Source organism: Mixophyes fleayi, chromosome 5 (genome assembly GCF_038048845.1).
Source record: "Mixophyes fleayi isolate aMixFle1 chromosome 5, aMixFle1.hap1, whole genome shotgun sequence".
Taxonomy (NCBI): Eukaryota; Metazoa; Chordata; class Amphibia; order Anura; family Limnodynastidae; genus Mixophyes; species Mixophyes fleayi.
In genome coordinates this window covers 17449056-17469452 of record NC_134406.1, presented here as the reverse complement: position 1 = coordinate 17469452, position 20397 = coordinate 17449056, and the positions used below count along the sequence as shown (strand labels likewise).

Genomic DNA, 20397 nt, shown 5'->3' with positions numbered 1-20397 from the left:
GGCCACATAGATTGGGTAGACCCCCTGCTTTGATCTTTAAATAGGAGAGCTGGCCCCCTCTTTGGAGCATGTGTGGTCCAAATCGTATGCCCACTGAGCATGTAACTTTCAGAAGAGGACTCCTCCTTTTTAAGAGCAGAGACGGGCCTCTGGGATTGTTGTGGGTAACCAGCGTAGTGACCACATGCCTTGTGCCCATGGTAGTTCCGCTACTGCACATTTTCACCGACTCCAATGAACTGAGCAAGTTTGTTGCAAAAAGCTCTCCACAGAACATACCACGCTAGCTTTCACTCCGTGACGATACAGTACAACTTCCCAGACCGATTTTCTCAATCTCAATGCTGGAGTTAAGACCTGAACCACTTAATTATTGTGTAACAGACGCAAGCAAATGCCTTTATCCAGTTTTCTTTATTCTTTTTTTATGTAGGCTGAAGCAATCATTACAATGTAGAGGGAGGCACGGATACAGCAAAAAAGTCATTTAAACAATTTAAAACAACCTGCACTGGGAGAGGTCAACTCTCGGTACAAACTAGCAACTAAACACAATAACTTAGCAGAAGAATCACTTATTTTTAATTACTTATTTCTTCCGCTGCGACACTGCTATACAATATGCAAAAAGAACATAAAACGGAACAGTTCTATGATTAAGAGGGCGTAAATTCTACAGTGAACGTTGGCTGCCTTCTGATACGATACTTTATATAAGGAAGGATACAACCATGTGGTTTAAATGATCTCCTTATTTATTTAGGTAACGGATAACTGTTAAAGGTGTTGTATAAAGTGTGTCTCTCACCTACACGCAGTGGGGGCAGCCATTTTGGAATAGATCAGTTGTGGGTTGAGGAATTTGTTTTCCTCTCCTGTGTGGCTAAATTAGCAAATGGGGTTTTTGTTTTGCCTCTAGATTAACGCAATTAGATATACAAGGTTCATCTCTATGGAACCCCCAACCTTATGAGGTAAATATTCAAGTAAATGCAGTGTATAAAGTTCTGAGCTGGTAGTGACTTCATAGGCTGGGTATGCATTCGATCCCAAAAAAATGGCCACCTCCACTGCGGGCAAGGGATGGGTTCACTTTAAGGATATGTCTACTTTGGGCTTGACCGATGGATATCGTCAATAAAACGTTTCTTATACAAAATACTCAGCTTGTCCAGTACTCTGCCTTATGGTCACTCCCAATCGGTCAAGTTTAGCTGAACTTACCGGATTGAAAGCAGAGCTCTGACACAAACAAAAAAAAACTTGAATAATTGACTTTTATACCATGCCCTTTTAATAATGTCAAACTGCAACATAACATTGTGGAAGGAATCACGGACGTTCTTCTATAGAAACAAGACAACTTCACACATTACTTTACATCATTAACAACAGCCAACAAGAAATTTGCAGAGTTGTTCTCTCAGAGTCTAGCACCTTTACAGTATTGTATTTTGGCATCGATAAACCAATTTATCCAGGCGGTCACGGCTAGATAACTCGCTCTGTATATCCTCTTATCTGGAAATTGTGATCCCCCTTCAGCTTATTCATATCAATAAAATATATTCCTATATTTTAATAGTATAAACAAATGATATTGCTCTAGAAAAAATATGTATTTATATGACCATGCTGTATTTTATAAGCATTATGTGGGTGGGGGGATTATTTTAAAGTGGTTTCTGTGCACAACATATGACACGTTACCATTTTTAATGGTCCCCGAATATAAATGTAATCAACATAACACTGAGTTGTGAATATAATGGTGTGAATTTTTACGATTTATACGATATACAGGTATTGAGTGTACAAAATTGTGGTATAACCAATCAGGAGTTTGCTTTCAATTTCTAAACTGTACTAGAGAGGAGAGTTAGAATCTGATTGGTTGCTACGGGCTACACAAGTTTATATACCAAATTATGTGCACAGGTTATTAAGGTGTCTGCAAAATCTGATTTAGGTGTCAAATACATTATGAGAGGTTGGATAAGTTCCTAGCCAGACAAAGTACAGCAAAGCCAAATTTAGGGTGAAGAGGCACAGGGAGACGAATGACCATTTAAAAAAATGTGCAATGAAGTTGGGGGCCATTGCTCTTGGACGGTACACCTTAAAGAATTTATGGTGAAATAAAATATGCACAATTGTCTTGTGCCTGAAAGAATCAGATAGTCCCTAAAAAATATCACAGGACAAAGGGCATAGACAACACACCAGAAATTCCACCCTTAAAAGCCTATAATGAGATAAAGTTTTCATCTGCATTTTCCCCCATCAAAATTACTATAAAAATAAATAGATTGGCACTACATCTCCATTGGGTATTCTGAACAGTTGTAGCTCCATCTTGTGACGAAGGAGTGAACTTGCACCTTCCAATTATACTCAGATCAGCTACTGCCTATATGAATAGCTAATCATTGTTTATTTGTCTTCTAGGAATAGTTTCTCCTTGTGTATAACTTTCTTCCACCTCAATGACTATTAAAGCAACGTTGACTACTGAGCCATTTTGGGTAGTCACTAATCTGACCTTTAAACCATCTAAACGATCTGTAGTTTCAGCCCACATTTCTTTCTGATCTTGGGCTATCACAGCAAAAAAAAAAAAATAGTTTAATCATTCAATATTAATATACATTATTTTAAAGAAAAGGACATGTGCTACATTGCTATTTCGCATCAATAAACAGTCCAAAAATACATTACATAGAAAACAATTCACAGAGAATAGACTTTGAAAAAACGTTTCCTTTGTTCAGAGTATGCCCTCCGCCAAATTTGTTTACTTCCAAGTCAGAAAACAGAAACAAGCCCCTGCTTTTATTAAAACAAAAATCTGCTTGCAAAATCACTTGCCTCCACGATAATTAACAGTGCTGTGTGTGTGCATTGTGTGTGTGTGTGTGTGTGTGTGTGCACATAGACATGTTTGGGCTTTGCAAGGTAACCCAGCCCGCTGGGACCTAATGTGAACAAGCTTTTTTTATTTTATTTTTACATATAAGAACTCCCTGCTACCATTATGTAATTTTTTTTTTTAAATATATTATAATTGCCTTAGCCTTTTTACAAGTTATTATAATTACCACTGTTATAACTATTCCTTTAGTTTGTTAGTAGTTGGTGAGATAACGTGAGCGCACAGAAGAACACAAACAGAGTGCTTTGGAAACATAAGAAAAGCCCCCTTCAATGCAGACAGGTGCTTAAAGATGACCGGTCTCCTGCACAAAACATAGGCGGCCATTTTGTGACCCGGCTCCACGAGGTGAAGGCAGCCTATCAAAATCATGAGGAACGAGTGATGTCACTAGTTGCTAGGGAACAGCTAGGCAGAATATTGGTTCTGCTCACAAAATGGTCGCCTACACTGAGCGCAGGTAATAGGTACCCTTAAAACTAGGTTTCTCTAGTCTGTAAGTTACTCCCTAACCTAAGCCCAGGACAGTAAGAGTTTATACAATAGGTCATAGATGTGGCATGCTGGGTTTAAAAATTACTGAGAAGATGAGGTTTTTAATTTTTTTGGGTTTTATACAAAGTATGGTGGAAAGCACTCGATAAAACAGGAACACTGTAATCTGGTATGGCTTATTGGGACCTAGTTATAATGGAGCGGCAAGTGATAATGTCTAGATTACAGGTGGTATGTGTGTGTGCGAGTGCGACAGCGTGTTATAATGGTATTCTCCACCGATAAATTCCCCTAGTTACATGCTAAAACTTTTTATTTTTTTTTTATTTTTATTTTATATTGCTCTTAGTTGTTAATAACTTATAACATCAGCTTTTAAAAAAAAAAAAAAAACAACAACCCACCCCTCCCCCAAAAAAGGATTTAAAATAATAAAACAATAAAAATGTAGTGGATATTTTTGTATAGGATAAGTGAAGCCGCTGGGATACTAAGGTGTTCTACACCTCGTTTAAGTAGCCTCGGGCCGTTCAGCGGTTCTTGAACTATATTACCCATCATGCCCATTCCTGATCTATACAAAGGTTAGGGGGGGGGGCAGCCACAGACCCCAGTCCTCCCTCTGTAGGGAAACATGCTTGTTCTTTCTTCATTTTTATCCCATCTGATGTTTTTTTAAATTTTACAAAGACTTATATAAAATCAAAATATGGATTTTGGCACTTTATGGAAAACATCTGAACATAAAACAAACAAAAACAAAAAAAAAAAAAAGGGAAAAAAAACCCCCCAAAACATAAAAGGTATTAATTATGTGCAGAAGTAAAATCACTATTTACAATATCGGAACACCAACAGATATTAACCTTGCTTTTCTATTCTGCTTTACTGTAATATTAATTAAGAGTATGTTTGTCAACCCTGTGTATGCTCCTACGAAATCCGCTGATCACAGACTGGAATGGATTAAGATAAGTAAGTGTCAGGGTGCAGTTCTCTCGATCCGGCCTCTTCCTCTAGGAGAGACGAGGGGCCGAGCGATCGTTTGTGGTGGTTTTCTTAAGTTTGACTCCACGGCGAATTGCGTTTAGCATATCACCACCTTGAGGTTCGTCTGCTGGAACAGATTCTGCTGCCTCTAGGTCAACTTGGGCTGTGGATTCAGGGATGTCGGATCCATCCTGTTCATCTTCCTCTTCATCATTTTCTGACCGTCCGGGCCTCTGTTCTTCAGCGATCATGCCATGTGGTCCTAGAACCGGGGGGTTTACGGAAGCCTGTCCGCTCCACATGTCACCGGTAAGCACCGTTCCTTCCGTGACGGTAGGGGAGTTGAGAGCTTGCTCGGAGCATTCCTCACTAGTGCTGGTGGGCAGTCCACCCGGCATGTCTGGCACTGTGGGGGTTTTAACGGGGATAACCGGTGTCTTTATTGGTATGGGGCCTCCTCCAATAGTCCCACGTCTCACCGACGGTTTGGTAGATGGTGTCCTTCGGATGGTAGCCACACCGGGAGTGACTATTACAGGTCCGAAGGTGGCCGGCAGTCCGGCAGTGGAGGCGGGACGTTTGGCTTGGAACATCCTCCTGTACGACTGGCTGATATCGCTGTTTCTGGGGATGGTGGAAGATTTATCAAAATCCTGTTGTTCAGGCTCCTGGTCTCCACTTACCGAGAAGTAATCGTAATCTGAAACTAGACAACAAGAAAGTTGAAGGACTCCGTTCCGAGCAGCAGCAACTTTAGATAGAAAAATAAAAATATACAGTAAGACAATCTGATAATCTCTGGAAAGTGAGTGATACTATGGTGAGGTGTAAACGCCTGGTGCACTATATTTCGGCCAAAGGTCCATGCTTGTTCTCCACTCATGGGAGAAGCTTCCTCTATCTAGAAGAAGGCCTCACCCTATCTGTACATAGTGCACTAAGGACAGCTTCCCAATCCGGTTAGAGGGGGCCAGACACTCTCAATATGTGGGGGGGGGGGGGGGGCAGAATTAATTAAAAAGTGGACAATCCATTTATTGATCAACAGATACAGCTATAGAAAGAGGAAATCCTTTGTCTAAAGTAGGATGGAGGGGGGTCTCTGTCCTGGGTACACCACCTATACGGAGATACAACAGAGGATGTTTTCTTTCACCCAACCATCACTGGGGTGTAGGGGAGAGATCAAAATTAAGACCAAAATTAAGGGAACCTCTCTAACAGAAATTCTTAAAGTGCACCAACACCATGATTTCCATAGTATATTATACTACCTATACATCACAAGTGTTGTACTCAGCTTCCCAACATCTAGAGAACCACATGAGATATATATCTAAATCCAGGCTAGGACATTTATTTCTCCAACAGGTTGATCTATTTATCCTTTTTCTTACTCTGTCTCCCCCCACCCTCTGCTTAATACCACGGGCTCCAGGATTAGCTGTGGAGGAGGAGGCTGAGCCCTGACCCTTGTTCATGGACTAGCACAAGAGCATTTCTGTTGTTTTAGGTCAGGCCTGTCCAACCTGCAGCCCTCCAGGTGTTGTGAAACTACAAGCCCCAGCATGCTTTGCCAGTAAACAACCTGTTGATAGCTGGAAGGGCTTGCTGGGACTTGTAGTTTCACAACATCTGGAGGGACGCAGGTTGGACAGGCCTGTTTTAGGTGGTGCCGGTACCTTGCGAGGGGATAGTGTCCTCGGAACAGCAGGGTGTCGTAGTCTGTGTGCTGTAACCACTAGAACACTGTAAGGAGTCTCTGCTGCTCCTCTGTGTATCCAGCTGCAGTCCCCTACTCAGCGCCAGGGCCAGCTCATCGCAGTTCTCCGCTTCCTCTCCCTGCGGCTAGAAGGGACACAAAGGAGAGAACCAATGAACACAACACACCAGCGTTACGTCAAACACCCACACAGGAAACAGTCGTACCCAGGTCTAGACCAATCAGCTGATTTCCCACCAAATTCTACTCTTGTCACAGGTGAACTGAAATCTGACCCAAGCGCATACTGTAGACCAGGCTCTCCAGGTGTTGTGAAACTACAAGACCCAGCATGCTCTGCCAGCAGACAGCCGGACGATAGCTGGCAAGGTATACTGGGACTTGTAGTTTCACAACACCTGGAGAGGCGCAGGTCAGCAAGACCAGATGTAGACAGCCGAATGAAAGGATAAATATGTCTACCTCTATTTATACAGACACACGAAAATGCTGGAAGGGCTAAAATATAGAAAAAGTTCTTTAAAGATCCTTAGCCAAACTATCAATCTAGCACATACAGACAATATCCTGAAGACGCGTGTTAGCAGCTGTAGGACAATTTGACTAGAGAAGTGGAGTTAAGGAGATCGGTTCCACTACGTGACTCTTTACCCTAGATGCTGCGGGGACACTTGTGATCCGCTGTGATAGAAGCTCTTCATTCCGCCCTGAAGTTGCAAACTGGGCTCCTCCAGAAGGATCGGCTTCGCGTTTGCGCCTCTGGAGCGTGTTCACCGTAGGCTGGTCGTAGGGACCTGGCTTAGCCCAGTCCTGAATGAAAGGTTATAACAGGCTATACATAGATGTAAAGCACCTGGTCTTTTCAAGGAAACGTGGGTTAAATCTCGGCTGTTACTTACAAGACAAAATGCATAACGAACCAGAGGCACCGCCAGAAAGGACAGAGACAGACAGGGCTGGATTTATCACAAGGCACAGTAAGCTCTAGCCCAGAGGCGGAGATGGTTTCTCAATTTGCATTTAGCAGAGGTGGGAAATTTGCAAATCCAGGGTACATGAGGGGCACATAATGGAGGAGGGAGATGAAATATTGTGCAGGGAAGACTCGATGGCATTGTATGCTGGGGTTTGTAGTTTCACAATACCTAGAGAGCCACAGGTTGTTAAGGCCTGAGCTAAGCTATGTAAAAATTGTTTTTGTGTGCAAGGGGCGGGGCTAGCGGACAGGGCGGAGCTTAGCCAGCAAAGCTTGGTGTCTACAGGTTCCAGTGATTTAAATCCAGCCCTGACGGTAAATAAATGTATTAATCAACACAGCTTCTATGCAGATCAACTAACATTACAAAATGCATGCATTTGTGCATAATCTTATAAAATCACTGTTAGTATCCCTGTTATACAGATATTAAGCAACGTTCAATTATTTAGCAATGTTAAGAATTACGGTAAGATTTTCTTTCCTGGGATGCCAGTTAAGTCACCTCCACCAATTTCAGCCAGCAGATCTCAGGAAGAGGAGGAGGAAGAACGGACTTTTATCTACCCGTAATCAGAAGGTGAGGAAAGTCTTATTGTGATTTTTATTGTATTTTGGGTAGTACGGTGGCACAGTGCTCAGTATTGCAGGCCTGGGGCCCTGGGTTTATATAAACCATGGTGATGTGTGAGTGGATTTTCTACGTCCTACTTGGACTCACTTATGAAACGCACTAAATGGCACCACAAAGGTACATATGGCTGCTCTCCGCATTCAGGAGAGGCTTCCGCAAGCTAGAAGGGCGTCAGGTGTGAGAGGGTAAACCTCACACTAAAGTCTCACCCCCAAACCCATTTAGAAACACCCCTTTCATTAAATTAACCCTTTTCTCCTGAAATATTGCTCGGTTTACCATCATTTAGGACAATCACAAGTGGGAAGGGATATTGGGACGGTCTCATAACAGTCTTTTGCGCAAGTGAAGCCTTTTATGGCATCGTCCACAGCGCGCCTAAAAAAAAGCTTCTCTGCCAACATACAACATGAAGGTGACAAAGGATCCCATTAAAAGTCCAAGTCAAGACCCGAAGTCCACAGAGCTTTGAGCTGGTAAAAAAACTCAAGTCTTTTGGTTGTGTGAACATAGCCAAATGCCTCTCCACCCAGCTATAAACGCCCCTCAAATGCACCCCCCAATTATATTTCAATCATTTAAGGAAACCTTGTCCTGACACTGCTCTGCAGAAGTTAACGTACCTACTCTGTACAATTTACGCTCTATCCAGCTCCCCCCCTGAGCTGGTGCACTCTGGTGGAAATCTAGGCATCCGTGCGCCGATTTTGCATTGAGCTTCACCTTATTTGTGCTTCGTAAGTGACCTTTGGTAGGTTAATTGTCTCCTGACTACATTGGTCTAGTGTCTGTGATAGGGAGTTATATTGGGAACTGGCGCATGGACTATGTTAATGAATATACCTTCTGTACAACGCTGCATAATATGTTAGCACTATACAAATAAAGATCAATAATAGACCACAGCAAGAGACAAAGATCACCATGAATTGTCCTACAGTGATATGATCAAAAGTCCTTTCTTTGAAGACCAGTAGAATATAAAACACTCTATACACACTAAACTAGATTAAAAGAAAGGAAATAGGTTACAGCATACAATAATAGGCAAGAAAACACACCCAGAAGCCGGAGAACATCTCACTACACAACCCCAGCTCACTTCACAATAAAGCTTCTTACAACTGGTCACATTTTCAGATCTGAGTATTTGTAAAACAAGTACAGGAGAAACAGTCTGTGTCAATGTCAAACTGGTGTGTGGTAGATGATCAATGTGTTACAAAGATTAAACTAAACAGTATTTATAAATCCTATATTTCAGCCATTATCCGTCAGAATAATAATAATAATTTTGATAACATTTCAAGGCATGAAAACGGATTTGTTAAAGCTACACAATCTGGCATTTACCAAACTAGACAGAAATGGGATCTGTAACTTTTGGTGTGTGTGGTCGCTTATATATTATATGGCATAGTGTAGGCAACATACTCAGATTTGAGGATTACTGACCAGAGATTTTGTCTTGAAAAGCGAAAAAAAATTAAGTGTTAATTAAAATTATAATATAAATTCAAAAACGTTTTAGACCAAGAGGAAACAAAATGAAGTGCACTCTGGGGGTTGTGCAGAATCGAGATTGACAGAATTCACAGAGGTTTTAAGAAATGTCTGAAACCAAGAAGACCCCGTTAGGTTAGTCGCTGGCAGGTGCCGCAGAGGAGGAATGAAGGTGTGAGGCTGCAGCTCGCTACGCAGAAACACAAACCTTCCAGCTGAGGATCTTAGAGGATGGCAATATGCTCGGCCCAATGGTGTAATAGTTACGGCTCTCTGAGCTACAGCGGCTCCAGGAACGGGAGCCTGGGAACGGGAAGTGGGTGAAAGGACCCGCTGCAGTCAGCTCACTGGACAGGCTATAGTGATAATACCCATTAGACAACTGGAGACAAACAACATGAAGGGAAAGGAAACAAAAACAGGAGGGGAAAAAACGAAATCAATATAATGGCAAATGAGGGAAATGTGACTAAAGTGGACCTCCAGCATGACAGCGGCCATCTTGTGGGATAAACCAATATTCTGCCCGTGAATTCAGTAGCTACAAGTGACTTTTGTACCTCATGCTTCAGTCATGTGACTAGTTCCTAGCGAGTTCATAGGCTGCGTTGTCATTAATACTGGCTAGGCCCACAAAATGGCCGACTGTAAGCAGGCGATGGGTCCACTTTACAGAATAAAGAGAAATAAACAGGGATAATATGAATATGGTAAATGGATAATATGGTAAAACACCAGCACAAAATGAAGCTGCATTTAAGGACAGGTTACACTTAGGATGTACATGAGGAAAATTATGACAAATGTGCACCCTCAGATCAGATGTATTGCATACAGAACAGTGTACCCCCACGGTTTGTTTGTTTTTTGGGGGGGGCAGGTGCATACCCACAAATTAGAACAATTCAATTTTTAAGACCTGTATAACATCAATATACACTGTATACACATCATACATGTTCACAGAGAAGCTGTTCTACACACAGTACACGAGAACACCACACGCTTTTTTGTTCCCTGGCGTACAAGGACCGCTATGTGTTTATCCATTTCATTGTATAATTCTTGTGTTCAGTTACAAGCTATACAAATTGAACAGATAAAAGAATCCTGGAGGAACAGTTTCTAAAACAGGTGCAAAATGGTAGGAAATCTACACAACTAGCAATTTATTTCGGACTGACCAACCCCCTTGTCTGGGGCCCTATAGTGATCATTATACACAATTGCATAGGACTTAACTGTCATTGACAGAAATACAAATTGCTGTTTTATCGGAGCAATATTCAGCCTATCAAAACGCTACAAACTAGTGACATCACTGAAGCGGTAGGAGCAAAGTGATAACAGTGATGTCACCGGTTCCCAGTGAACTGATAGGCTGCTTTCGCATGACTAGTGGTTCAGCCAATAAAAAATGTCTGCCTCCACTGTGGAACTAAATCTATACCTTGACACTTGCAGGAGTTATCCTTACTATAAGGTAACAACTATATACAGCAAAAGTATATTCCTCTATATTAGGAATTAAGAAACTTGGAAATTAGTCAGGTTTTATTATTGACTATAACCTTATGAATTTAATTTGTTGTATTTCTTTAGGATACTGCTCGTATAGATAAAGTATTATGTGTCTTACAAAGCTATATTATAGACTAAGTGTTGGGATTTTTTTAATTTATTTATTTTAAGTCTTGCACAATATTACTACATTTACTTGTATTGTAATTTAAAGGCAGAACCATTAACTATAAATACCCAAATTAAAATATAAATACCCAAAATACAGTGCAAGTCAATCTCAAATGCAACAAGCTGTTAGGTCTAAAAGCTCAACACCCCGTAAAATCTGTGAAAAGAGCTTAAACAATATAAAACAAGTCCAATACTGTACACCTGATGATCATCTCTCCTAGAGATCTTAGTAAATAGCTAGAGAGACGAAAAGATTGGGATATTACAAATAAGTAGCATTCTGAAACTTGTTGGAAACATTGAGCTAATAACACTATAATTAGGGTACTGGGCACCCCATATCTGTAACAGAGGATATAGAGAATAATCTGGGTATGCGTAACATTAACGAGTGTTTAGGAAAAGTTATAATTCAATCAATCAGATTCCTTGAGTATGTGGTGGAGATGGAACAATACACGTTGTACCTCAATCACTTCAATAAGTGGCATATTTAGAACTAATTAATATGGTTAACACTTGTGATAACAGGGCTAAATATGCAGCAAGTCACCTTGGAATCGCGAATCTGATAGGACGCTTTAACTCGGGTCAATTTAAATGACATTGGCAGATCTGTGCTGCTGTCAGGAGTTAGTTTGGGATAAAAGAGGATCTTAATAAACCAACTTTTCCAGACGGAATAATACCACACAAAGTAAATAAGGAAGGAATAATGGGGATGATCTTTGCAGCCCATAATAACCACAAAGCAGATTTAGGCTCCGATCAATTAGAATAACACAAGCAACAACCTGATGAAGTACTAACACTACATTTGTGAGATGTTATCGCATGGAGCAGAATTGTTGCATCAGTTTCCTACAGGATTTGCCCACTGACAGTTGCTAGTTAGACTTAATGACATCGTTTTAAGCAACAACAATTATAAATCTTCAATGGTCAAAAAAAACACCAAAAAAACTAAAAACAAAAACCAGCAGATAAAAATACAAGCCCTCCAAGCGTGTTCACCTTGTCAGTGGACGCCCACGCTCCCATGGTGGAGCCAGAACTCACGGAAGTAGGCGAACTGCACTCACTGACTGACTGGCAGGTCTCAGAGGCTTCCGACGAGGCAGAGCTGGATGAATTCTGCATGGAGCAAAGGGGGGGAGGGGGCAGATAGGATAGGAGGTGGGGGTTCATGAGAACATGGCCCAAATGAGGGGAAAGAGAGAAGCAATGGAAATACCAGTTTAGTAAAGGGGTCTCTGCAGCAAGAGGGCGGCCATATTGTTCACAGAGCAACAATGACATAAAACGCACAAAACGCATGAAGACAATGTGGTGTAAAGATCATTTTGCCGATAATGGTAGCATATATATTATAAATATATTGTATTTTAAATATTAGCTATTATGTGGGTACCAGTAGTGAAATCAGCTGGACTTAAGAGGTAATATGGCTGGTGAATTTTGCAAAGAAACACTTCCACCAAAGTATGCACATAACTCTCAAGAAATAAAATAAGAGTATTATTTGTATGTCAACAAACCCCTCCGAGCACAAAGACAGTGCATGTTTTCTGAATTTCCTCCAATACCACTGATTAAATGATTCAATTTGAAACTCACACAAACCTTAATAATAAAAACATTGTAATTGTGGCTCACACCATAAAATCATTTAAAAAAACAAAACAAAACTACATTAAAAATAGTTTCTCCCTTAAGCAAGCATCCCGTCCCTCAAACTACAGTCTCCAATAGAACAGAAGAGCCCCAACTTCTTAAGCCTTGCAGACATTGGACAGGTAGAGTAGTTGTGTACAAGTTCAAACAGTCGTCAATGGCCAGTGCGCATTGAAAATGGCAGATAATTGATCAGGTGCCGTGACAATGAAATATAGTATGTACTAAAAGTGGCACCAGATTTGATAGCTGTGGTTCCTGTTCCATCAGCCACTTCGAGTGTGTGCAGACTCCCACAGTCGCTTCCAGTCAGTGGCTCTAACTCGCCGGAGCCTGTCTGATCAAAGGAGGAACCAGCTTCTGATCAAATGGAGATTGTGAGGTAAAGGCCCCTGGGAACCTCCACCAGGAAAGAGGCTAGCTTAGGTGAGAAACTTCATTTTGAGCATCCCCCAACATCTCACATGTTAGAAATAAAAGTTATACGAATGGCTAGCTCTTACCTGGTTGACCGCTTCTGGTGGCATAGGGGATGGAGACTTTGACTGAAAGGCATCCTGGGAAATGAAGCCGGAATCATGGGAGGAGACGCTGGACAGCCTCATGGGGGCCTGCTGAGGCAGATTGGAGCTGCGATAGCGATAGTGTGAAGTGGGTGAGTGTGAGTGGGAGCCACTTGATCTGGAGTCACTACTGTTAACGCTGTTCAAACTGCTGTGTAAGACAAAGGGGATAGGGAAAGGGAAAGACAAGAGGGGGCGCAAAAGTTGGGGAAAAGGGAGTGAAGGATTTGAAAAAGAAATAAAGTAGAGGGAAGAAGGGGAGGGAAAAACCAAGCACCAAATTATAACTCCACAAATCTCCAGCATACAGGCAGCATGAACCACAATTAAAACAAAAACAGCACATAGTACGGGGAGGTGCAGTATCCATAGTCTGGGTTTAGCTAAACTGCTGACAGATTGGGAGGTTCCGCGGTCACCTTTTATGAACACCTGTCCGTTACACACAGTGGAGGCAGCCATTTTGTCGTAGTCTGGACCAATATTCATGAGAATGCGGAATCAGTTCAGTAGGAACCAGTGATATTACAGAGGCCCAGTTATACGTTGGGTGTTTTCAAAGACAGCTGTCAGGTTTCTCACTGAGGAGATTTCCTCCCTAACACAGAACTTGGTCTCTTCCCATTGTATTTTAATTGTACATGCAGCCAAATATATCCTTTGTTAGGAAATCTTCTAAACCAGGCCTGGACAACCTTTGGCTCTCCAGGTGCTGTCAAACTACAAGCCCCAGCATGCTCTGCCAGTTTATATCCAGCTGACTGCTGGCAGGGCATGCTGGTACTTGTAGCATTACAACGCCCGGAGAGCCACTGCTTGGCCATACCTGTTCTAAACCAACTAAGTCACTATGCCTGTTAACCTGTCCCATCTGAGAAAAAAAATTCTTAGACAGGTCTAATCCCCACTAATACGCCCTTTTCCCTTTAATTTGTCAGAGTCAAACACATTTTTTTCTAAACTGTTTTATTCTGCAAAAATAAAATGCTTTTAGTACTATTGGGAGAAATGTGCAAAATAAACAAAATTATTATTGTTCACATTCAGCTTATGAATCCACTAATTACTACTGAACGCACACATTACTTGATATATTGCATTCTCAGAAATATTGTTTCAGTCCACAAAACAGCTCCCTCTACAGGTGGGAGGTGACAGTTACACTTCATTAAGGACTTGACCAGACAGACGATATTTAGGATACTGCATGTGCTAGGTGTGTGTGCATTACAGTATATCTCTTCCTGACGGCAGACATATACCTATGTGCACACAGACACTCATGTACAACACAATAAACACACAGGCTGCTGGATTGGGCATGCTCTTGTAGTAGTTGTGGGGGGCTGGGGGGAGTAAGAAGGACCAGCACAAGGGGAAGACAGGAAACCCCTCTGAGGAAGCCAAAACCATTCACTATTCAGGCCACAGACGGCATGCAAATAAATAATTAAACTGTTTTATACAGGAAAAACAGTTTGTCTGAGGTGAATGCAGACACTAATTCATCCATTATACACGGGGTCTGTGTAACAGGCAGGAAGTCCTCCTTACACACTTGTTGGAGGTAACAACTACATGGTTAACTATGTAAAATAACATTTTATGTCATAAACCCATCAAAGATTCACTGTATCCTCCTATGTCTCAAAAGATTGAGAAAAACAAAATTTTATTGGTAACAATTGCTTTATAAACACTTATAGTTGTAACGTCTCGGGTTCCATATTGGTTGGTGCAAAGCCTATGTCTATATGCCGTTATATACAGAAATTACATTTTACCTCTATTTATAATTACCTTCTACTTAAAACAAAATACAATAAGTGCATTTAGCATTAAATGGAACCCTCAGATGACTTTATTAGACCTATACATGTCCTCCTACAACTTATGCAACGTCGCTTTCTTTGCTTCCTTCTGTGCTTTTCAGCTCTGTATTTATATAATCTGGTAGTTATTTATGTTACCCTGGGATAAGGCGCAGATCTGATGTGTTTTGCACAACTGAATACATATGCATGCAGAGATTGGCTGCGTGTCATTGCATAGGGAAACCAGTATCAAAAACTCCATGATAATATAAATACATGGATGGACGGATGGACATGTATGTATATTTAATGTACTTAGTACAATTTGGGGGACATACAAGCATTTAAGCCTTTTATGTCAGAGAAAAATAAGATTGCACATTATTGTGATGTTTATATACATCAGGCACAGGTAATTATGTTGCTGAACTACATATCCCAGGATCTCTAGGTACTTTTTACCTTTCAAAGAATTCTGGGAGTTGTAGTTTGACAACCTGCGGAACAGACAACGGCTGCTTACCTGCAGACACTGGACTTGCGAGACATGGTGGTACTCGGAGAAGATGGTGGGGTCTGGTAAGACCAGTTGTAGTCTGAGCCTTTTAAGTCATGAATCACCTATTGAGAAAAGGAGAAATGACACAACGTATCCTGCCAACCTGATATTCAGAATTACCATGACTTGGATACGCTGCATCCCCACCCCTTAGAATTAGATAATAATATGCCTATATCTATGTAACAGCAGGGCTGGTACTTAGTGTACGTACATAGTGTACGCACGTAGTGTCTGCACTGTATAGTTACATCAGGCAGAGGGGCTCTGATTAAGACTAAGGTGAAAACAGTAGACTTGGACGGATTCCCTCAAGTAGTATGAATGGGATTCATCCATTTATCATCGATTGATAACATAGACGGACATGCTCTGTGGAGTGACAGCAAATGTTCTCTCTGGTGTTCATCTGCCAATAATAAAAATGGCTGACCTGTGGCTCTCCAGCTGATGGCGGGCATGCTGGGACCTGTAGTGGAAGAGCCGCATATTGCCCTGTCCTGGGTCACTCGCAATCACCATTCGTCTGTCATTATACTTGTGCTCACTGTTAGTGGTGCCTCATGCAGCCTACGCTGTATCTGGTTCTCTATCTCAGACACTAGGCTACGTTGGTCTCTCCAGTATTGCTGTATGTTATTGCCGTAGACCATTATGTGTACCGACCTGTTCGCTGGCAGAAGGTAGTTTATGGGGGTCCATGGTAAGAGTCTTTAGGTCTTCAGATATTGTCTGTAAATGAGTGATCTCTCCCAGCATTGAAATCTCCTCCTCCTATAAACAAAAATAGGATTGTGCCCCAACATCAGACAATGGATATCAGTGCGTCTCCACCAGTAGCAGCAGTGATGGCGATATAAAACCCACGTTTAAAATAGGCTCTTAAAGGGTTAACCATTCAAAAATTATGTTGTCCAATTAAAATCACTATACCGGGTTCTACGACTTACCGGACCAATTCCCGATACATGAAATAAGACTTGAGCCTAAAATCACCTGCGGAAACAGTCAGTACTGTCCATAGTACATTTCCATGGTTACAGATGTTACTAAGGAAGTCAGTTATTCACAACCTATCAAACTGCAGCAACAACGTGTTCTGAGTCTTCAACAGTTGATTTCAGACAGAGGTCCAATTTCAAGTATCAGGCGTTACTGAACTAAATCGTTCCATCCTGTAAAATGATTTTAATTAACACCAACTTTTGAGTGGTGGTAGAAAATTATGGCTCACTGTACAAAACCATCACGGTTATAATTTCATATATTTCCTTTAGACTGACCTAACCCTTTCCTTTTTAAAATCTCATATTACTGTATTACTTATGATGTGTTTCATTGTCTCCCTGACTGTACAGAACTGGGGAATACATTAGCACTATATAAAAGAACATAAACATAACACTCGCAATGTGCGGATTATTGATTCAAACGTCACTTCTGGAACAAAACAGCCTTTCAATGTAAAACAATAAAACCCCATGAAACTGGTGGACAATACAGTAGACTGCAATGAATATATAGAAATAGAAATTAGGAATAATGATCTCAAAAGAAACATATAGCATCTATACAAAATGAACGTAGTAAATAATTAAGTGATCACAGCCCAGAGATCTCTGCTGTACCCAAATCTCCACGACATATAATGATGGTCATGCATTTAAAAATGCTTATTGCTGAATAGATTGCAACCCCTTTGTCTGAGTTTCTGTAACGGATTGCTGGATCTGCTGTCATACACTGGAAAACATTTATTTTAAACAAAGAAAGGAAAGTGTCCTTATACATCAACTAAAACAAATATTGCATGCTTGTCAAAGCATATCTAGAACACAAGTCGTGATTTCTTTGTTGCTCTTGCAAAAGTTTCATATTCTGGTGCTAAAAGTGGGTATTTGGTAATGTTGAGACTAACAAAAACAATATTATAATAGAAAGAAAAAATGCCAACAATTAAGCCTTTACGACACAATAAGCAATGCAATTAACCAGCTAGGACCAATCACTATAAGGTTAGAGGTGTTTATGATTTTTTCCTTAGCTGTGAGTGCAAATATGACAGTCAGTTAATTCATATATCATATAAATGGCGCCCTCTATCTGTTGTCAGGGGAATCACAATATACAGACACTCGTCTATATTCACCATACTATAATCCAATGTTCTAGACAAGATATCGTGTGTACCTGGCTACCGAAACAGTCCAGAAGAAGCAGTAGGTAGCCTCAATTTGCTTGGCTTTGTAAATACAGATGGAGAAGCCTTTTGCTGAAGCATTTAGCTCACTTGGCTTACCCATTAGGCTGATCACTATCACCATTTTTCCACTCTATGGGGATTAGCTCTGTAGTAAGTGCACTGAAGTCTACTCAATCTGCACTATTCCCACCAATGAAGGACCAACATGCTATAGACTTACGATGACGGGCCGGAGCATGGAGATGAAGGAACAGAATCGGCTGCGCTCCTCAATCAGGGCTTTCCTCACCGCCTGTTTCTCGGTTTCTTCCAGGAGTAAATACTTGTCATTGACGTCTTGCAGGGCGCTGTCTAGCTGAGGCTGTATGTCTCCTCGCCCTGCCAACGGCATTACCAAGTCACACGGTTATTCATGCAAGCGCACAACTTTATCTCCATCCTGGTTGTCCAGGTCACAACACAACTCTAAAGTCTGTACAATTTATAACAATGAGCAGGTGACAGCGAAATCGATCATTAGTGATGTCAGAAAACAACAGCTTATCCGTGACCCAATCAATGGATAACTACATTTTATACCGGATCTGAATTCCCCGGAGACGTCATATTGAACCATTATAATACCAGGTCCCTAATTATCAGAGGAAACCAGAGCAGAGGTCCCAGGACTAAACACGGCTGCAGATTTAGGATCCACACAATGCTGTATATACTGCTCAAATCTTATCTCCATTACTCCTCAAAGCTTAGCCTCGCCATCTCCCATATATCCATATTTGTGTATGATCACTTCTGTTACACAGTGCTGCAGAAATAGTAAATAAACATTCCCACATTGCACTGTGCCATTGATTTGTTTTTCCATGTGATGGCACATACTGAATAACGCCTCTTCTATGGATAAGTCTGAACTAGTTTTTACACAGATGGTCCTCAATGCCGTGTAAACGCCTCTATCCAGGTGATAAGTGTTGTTATTGTACATTGCACGGATGGACAACATGTCTTTTGGGTTAATGGCGCATTTGAGCTGCTACCATTGAATTATAATGGAGAACTTTTGGCATAACGCAGCAAGTCCACTGCGCTACTAGGATCACCGGATTATATTATTTATCTAAATGTGCTCCAACCGTATATATAGCACATAGGACACAGCGGCACTGCCATCAATAAACTGGGAGGATTCTGCCCTCCCTGAGCACACCTTAGGACACCTAAAGCGTGATTGATTTTCCTTGCAAACCGTTCTTCCTCTGCTGAGTCACTCTTTCACTCTCTACATTGGTTGCCTGTATTTTAACGAATCCAATATATAATTCTTCTACTAACATACAAGGCCGTCAACAAAATTGCACCAACATACATTTCCTCACTGGTCTCAAAATATCCCCCGACTCGACACCTCCGTTCTGCGTCTCTCTTCCACTCTCATAACATCCTCCCATTCCCGGTTACAGGACTTTTTTCGGGCTGCTCCCACTTTGTGGAATTCCCTCCCTCGCACAGTAAGACTTTCCCCTAGTCTTCAAACCTTCAAGTGTTCTCTGAAAACCCACCTCTTCAGACAAGCTTATAATATTTCTCTACCACCATCTTAATCTCCCTAGGTTACCATATTACCATCCTCTACACAGCCAACACAAGACAACAAACCTTTGACCAACATTGCTGTGTGATTGATCACACAGCCCACTCAATACTTTTACCTTTGCATTCTAGCTGGTCCAGTGTGCAATATGATGTAGCACATGCCCTTGTGTTTCAAACTCCTATTGTCCTATAGATTGTAAGCAGGGTTCTCTTCCCTCTCTGTCTGTATTACCCAATAATGTTTTATTAATCGTTGTTCCCAATTGTATAGTGCTATGCAATTTGCTGGCGCTATATAAATAAATGTTGATGATGATGATGTTTTGCGGTTTCACAGGCGAACTAAAATAGAATGGAATTTGATAGTAACTTGGTAGTTTATAGAGTTAATCCTACGCTTCTTTTTTAAGTATTGCCATAGTAGATTTCAGACAGAGGTTTAGGTGAGGATGATGGGGTCCACTTAAGTAAAAATAGCTAGGTAAAGAGGTTCATGAAAGGACACCGATAATGCGGATTTTGGCTTTGTAATAACAAGACCGCTTATTGTCACAGGTATAATTGGGTATGATTCTGTACAGCTAATATTGGCTCAGCCTAGGGACGAGATCTGTTCCGACAGCGGATTCGTGAGTCGAACGCGGGGTTTCCATCAGAGCGCGCCAGCCATGGTTGCCATGGAAACTATAGAAGTTCTTTATAAAACTGTAAGGGAAGATAATGACTATAATACTCGCTGTAAAAGGTCTCAGACTCATAAAAGCACATAGACGTAACCCCTTACGGTCTATCCCCCAGGGTTTACCCAGCAGCAAGCTGAAGCTTTCTTATTACCTATATAATATGGCTGTGCCACAGTGCACTCTCTGCTGCATTGACACATATAACGAATGATAACATGTTGCTACAACATTTATTGCAGCTGACATATAATGCAGAATGTCACTACACGCCGGCGTTGTGTGGATACAGGAAGACTGACCTCCTTATAAAAAGACAAATCAAGCTGCTAAACAGGCACAGGTATTGGTGATTTGGCCAGG

At 41.3% G+C, this 20397-nt stretch overlaps 1 protein-coding gene across 10 annotated transcripts in view; it reads right to left on the bottom strand.

Moving 5' to 3' along the window:
• Window positions 1-395: 395 nt before the first annotated feature.
• MTSS1 (MTSS I-BAR domain containing 1) overlaps window positions 396-20397 on the bottom strand; it is a 131684-nt gene continuing 111682 nt past the window's right edge. For 2 of the 10 annotated variants that reach the window (XM_075211730.1, XM_075211738.1), the window contains 9 exons: window positions 17982-18139; window positions 16225-16332; window positions 15523-15620; window positions 13126-13336; window positions 11963-12082; window positions 9462-9635; window positions 6792-6950; window positions 6100-6265; window positions 396-5123 (listed from right to left, as the gene is read on the bottom strand). In XM_075211730.1, coding sequence (XP_075067831.1) covers window positions 4444-5123; window positions 6100-6265; window positions 6792-6950; window positions 9462-9635; window positions 11963-12082; window positions 13126-13336; window positions 15523-15620; window positions 16225-16332; window positions 17982-18139 — 1874 coding nt within the window. In that variant the 3' untranslated portion in view covers window positions 396-4443. The remainder of the gene's footprint in view (window positions 5124-6099; window positions 6266-6791; window positions 6951-9461; window positions 9636-11962; window positions 12083-13125; window positions 13337-15522; window positions 15621-16224; window positions 16333-17981; window positions 18140-20397) is intronic. The other 8 variants (XM_075211731.1, XM_075211732.1, XM_075211736.1 and 5 more) reach the window with 8 other exon arrangements.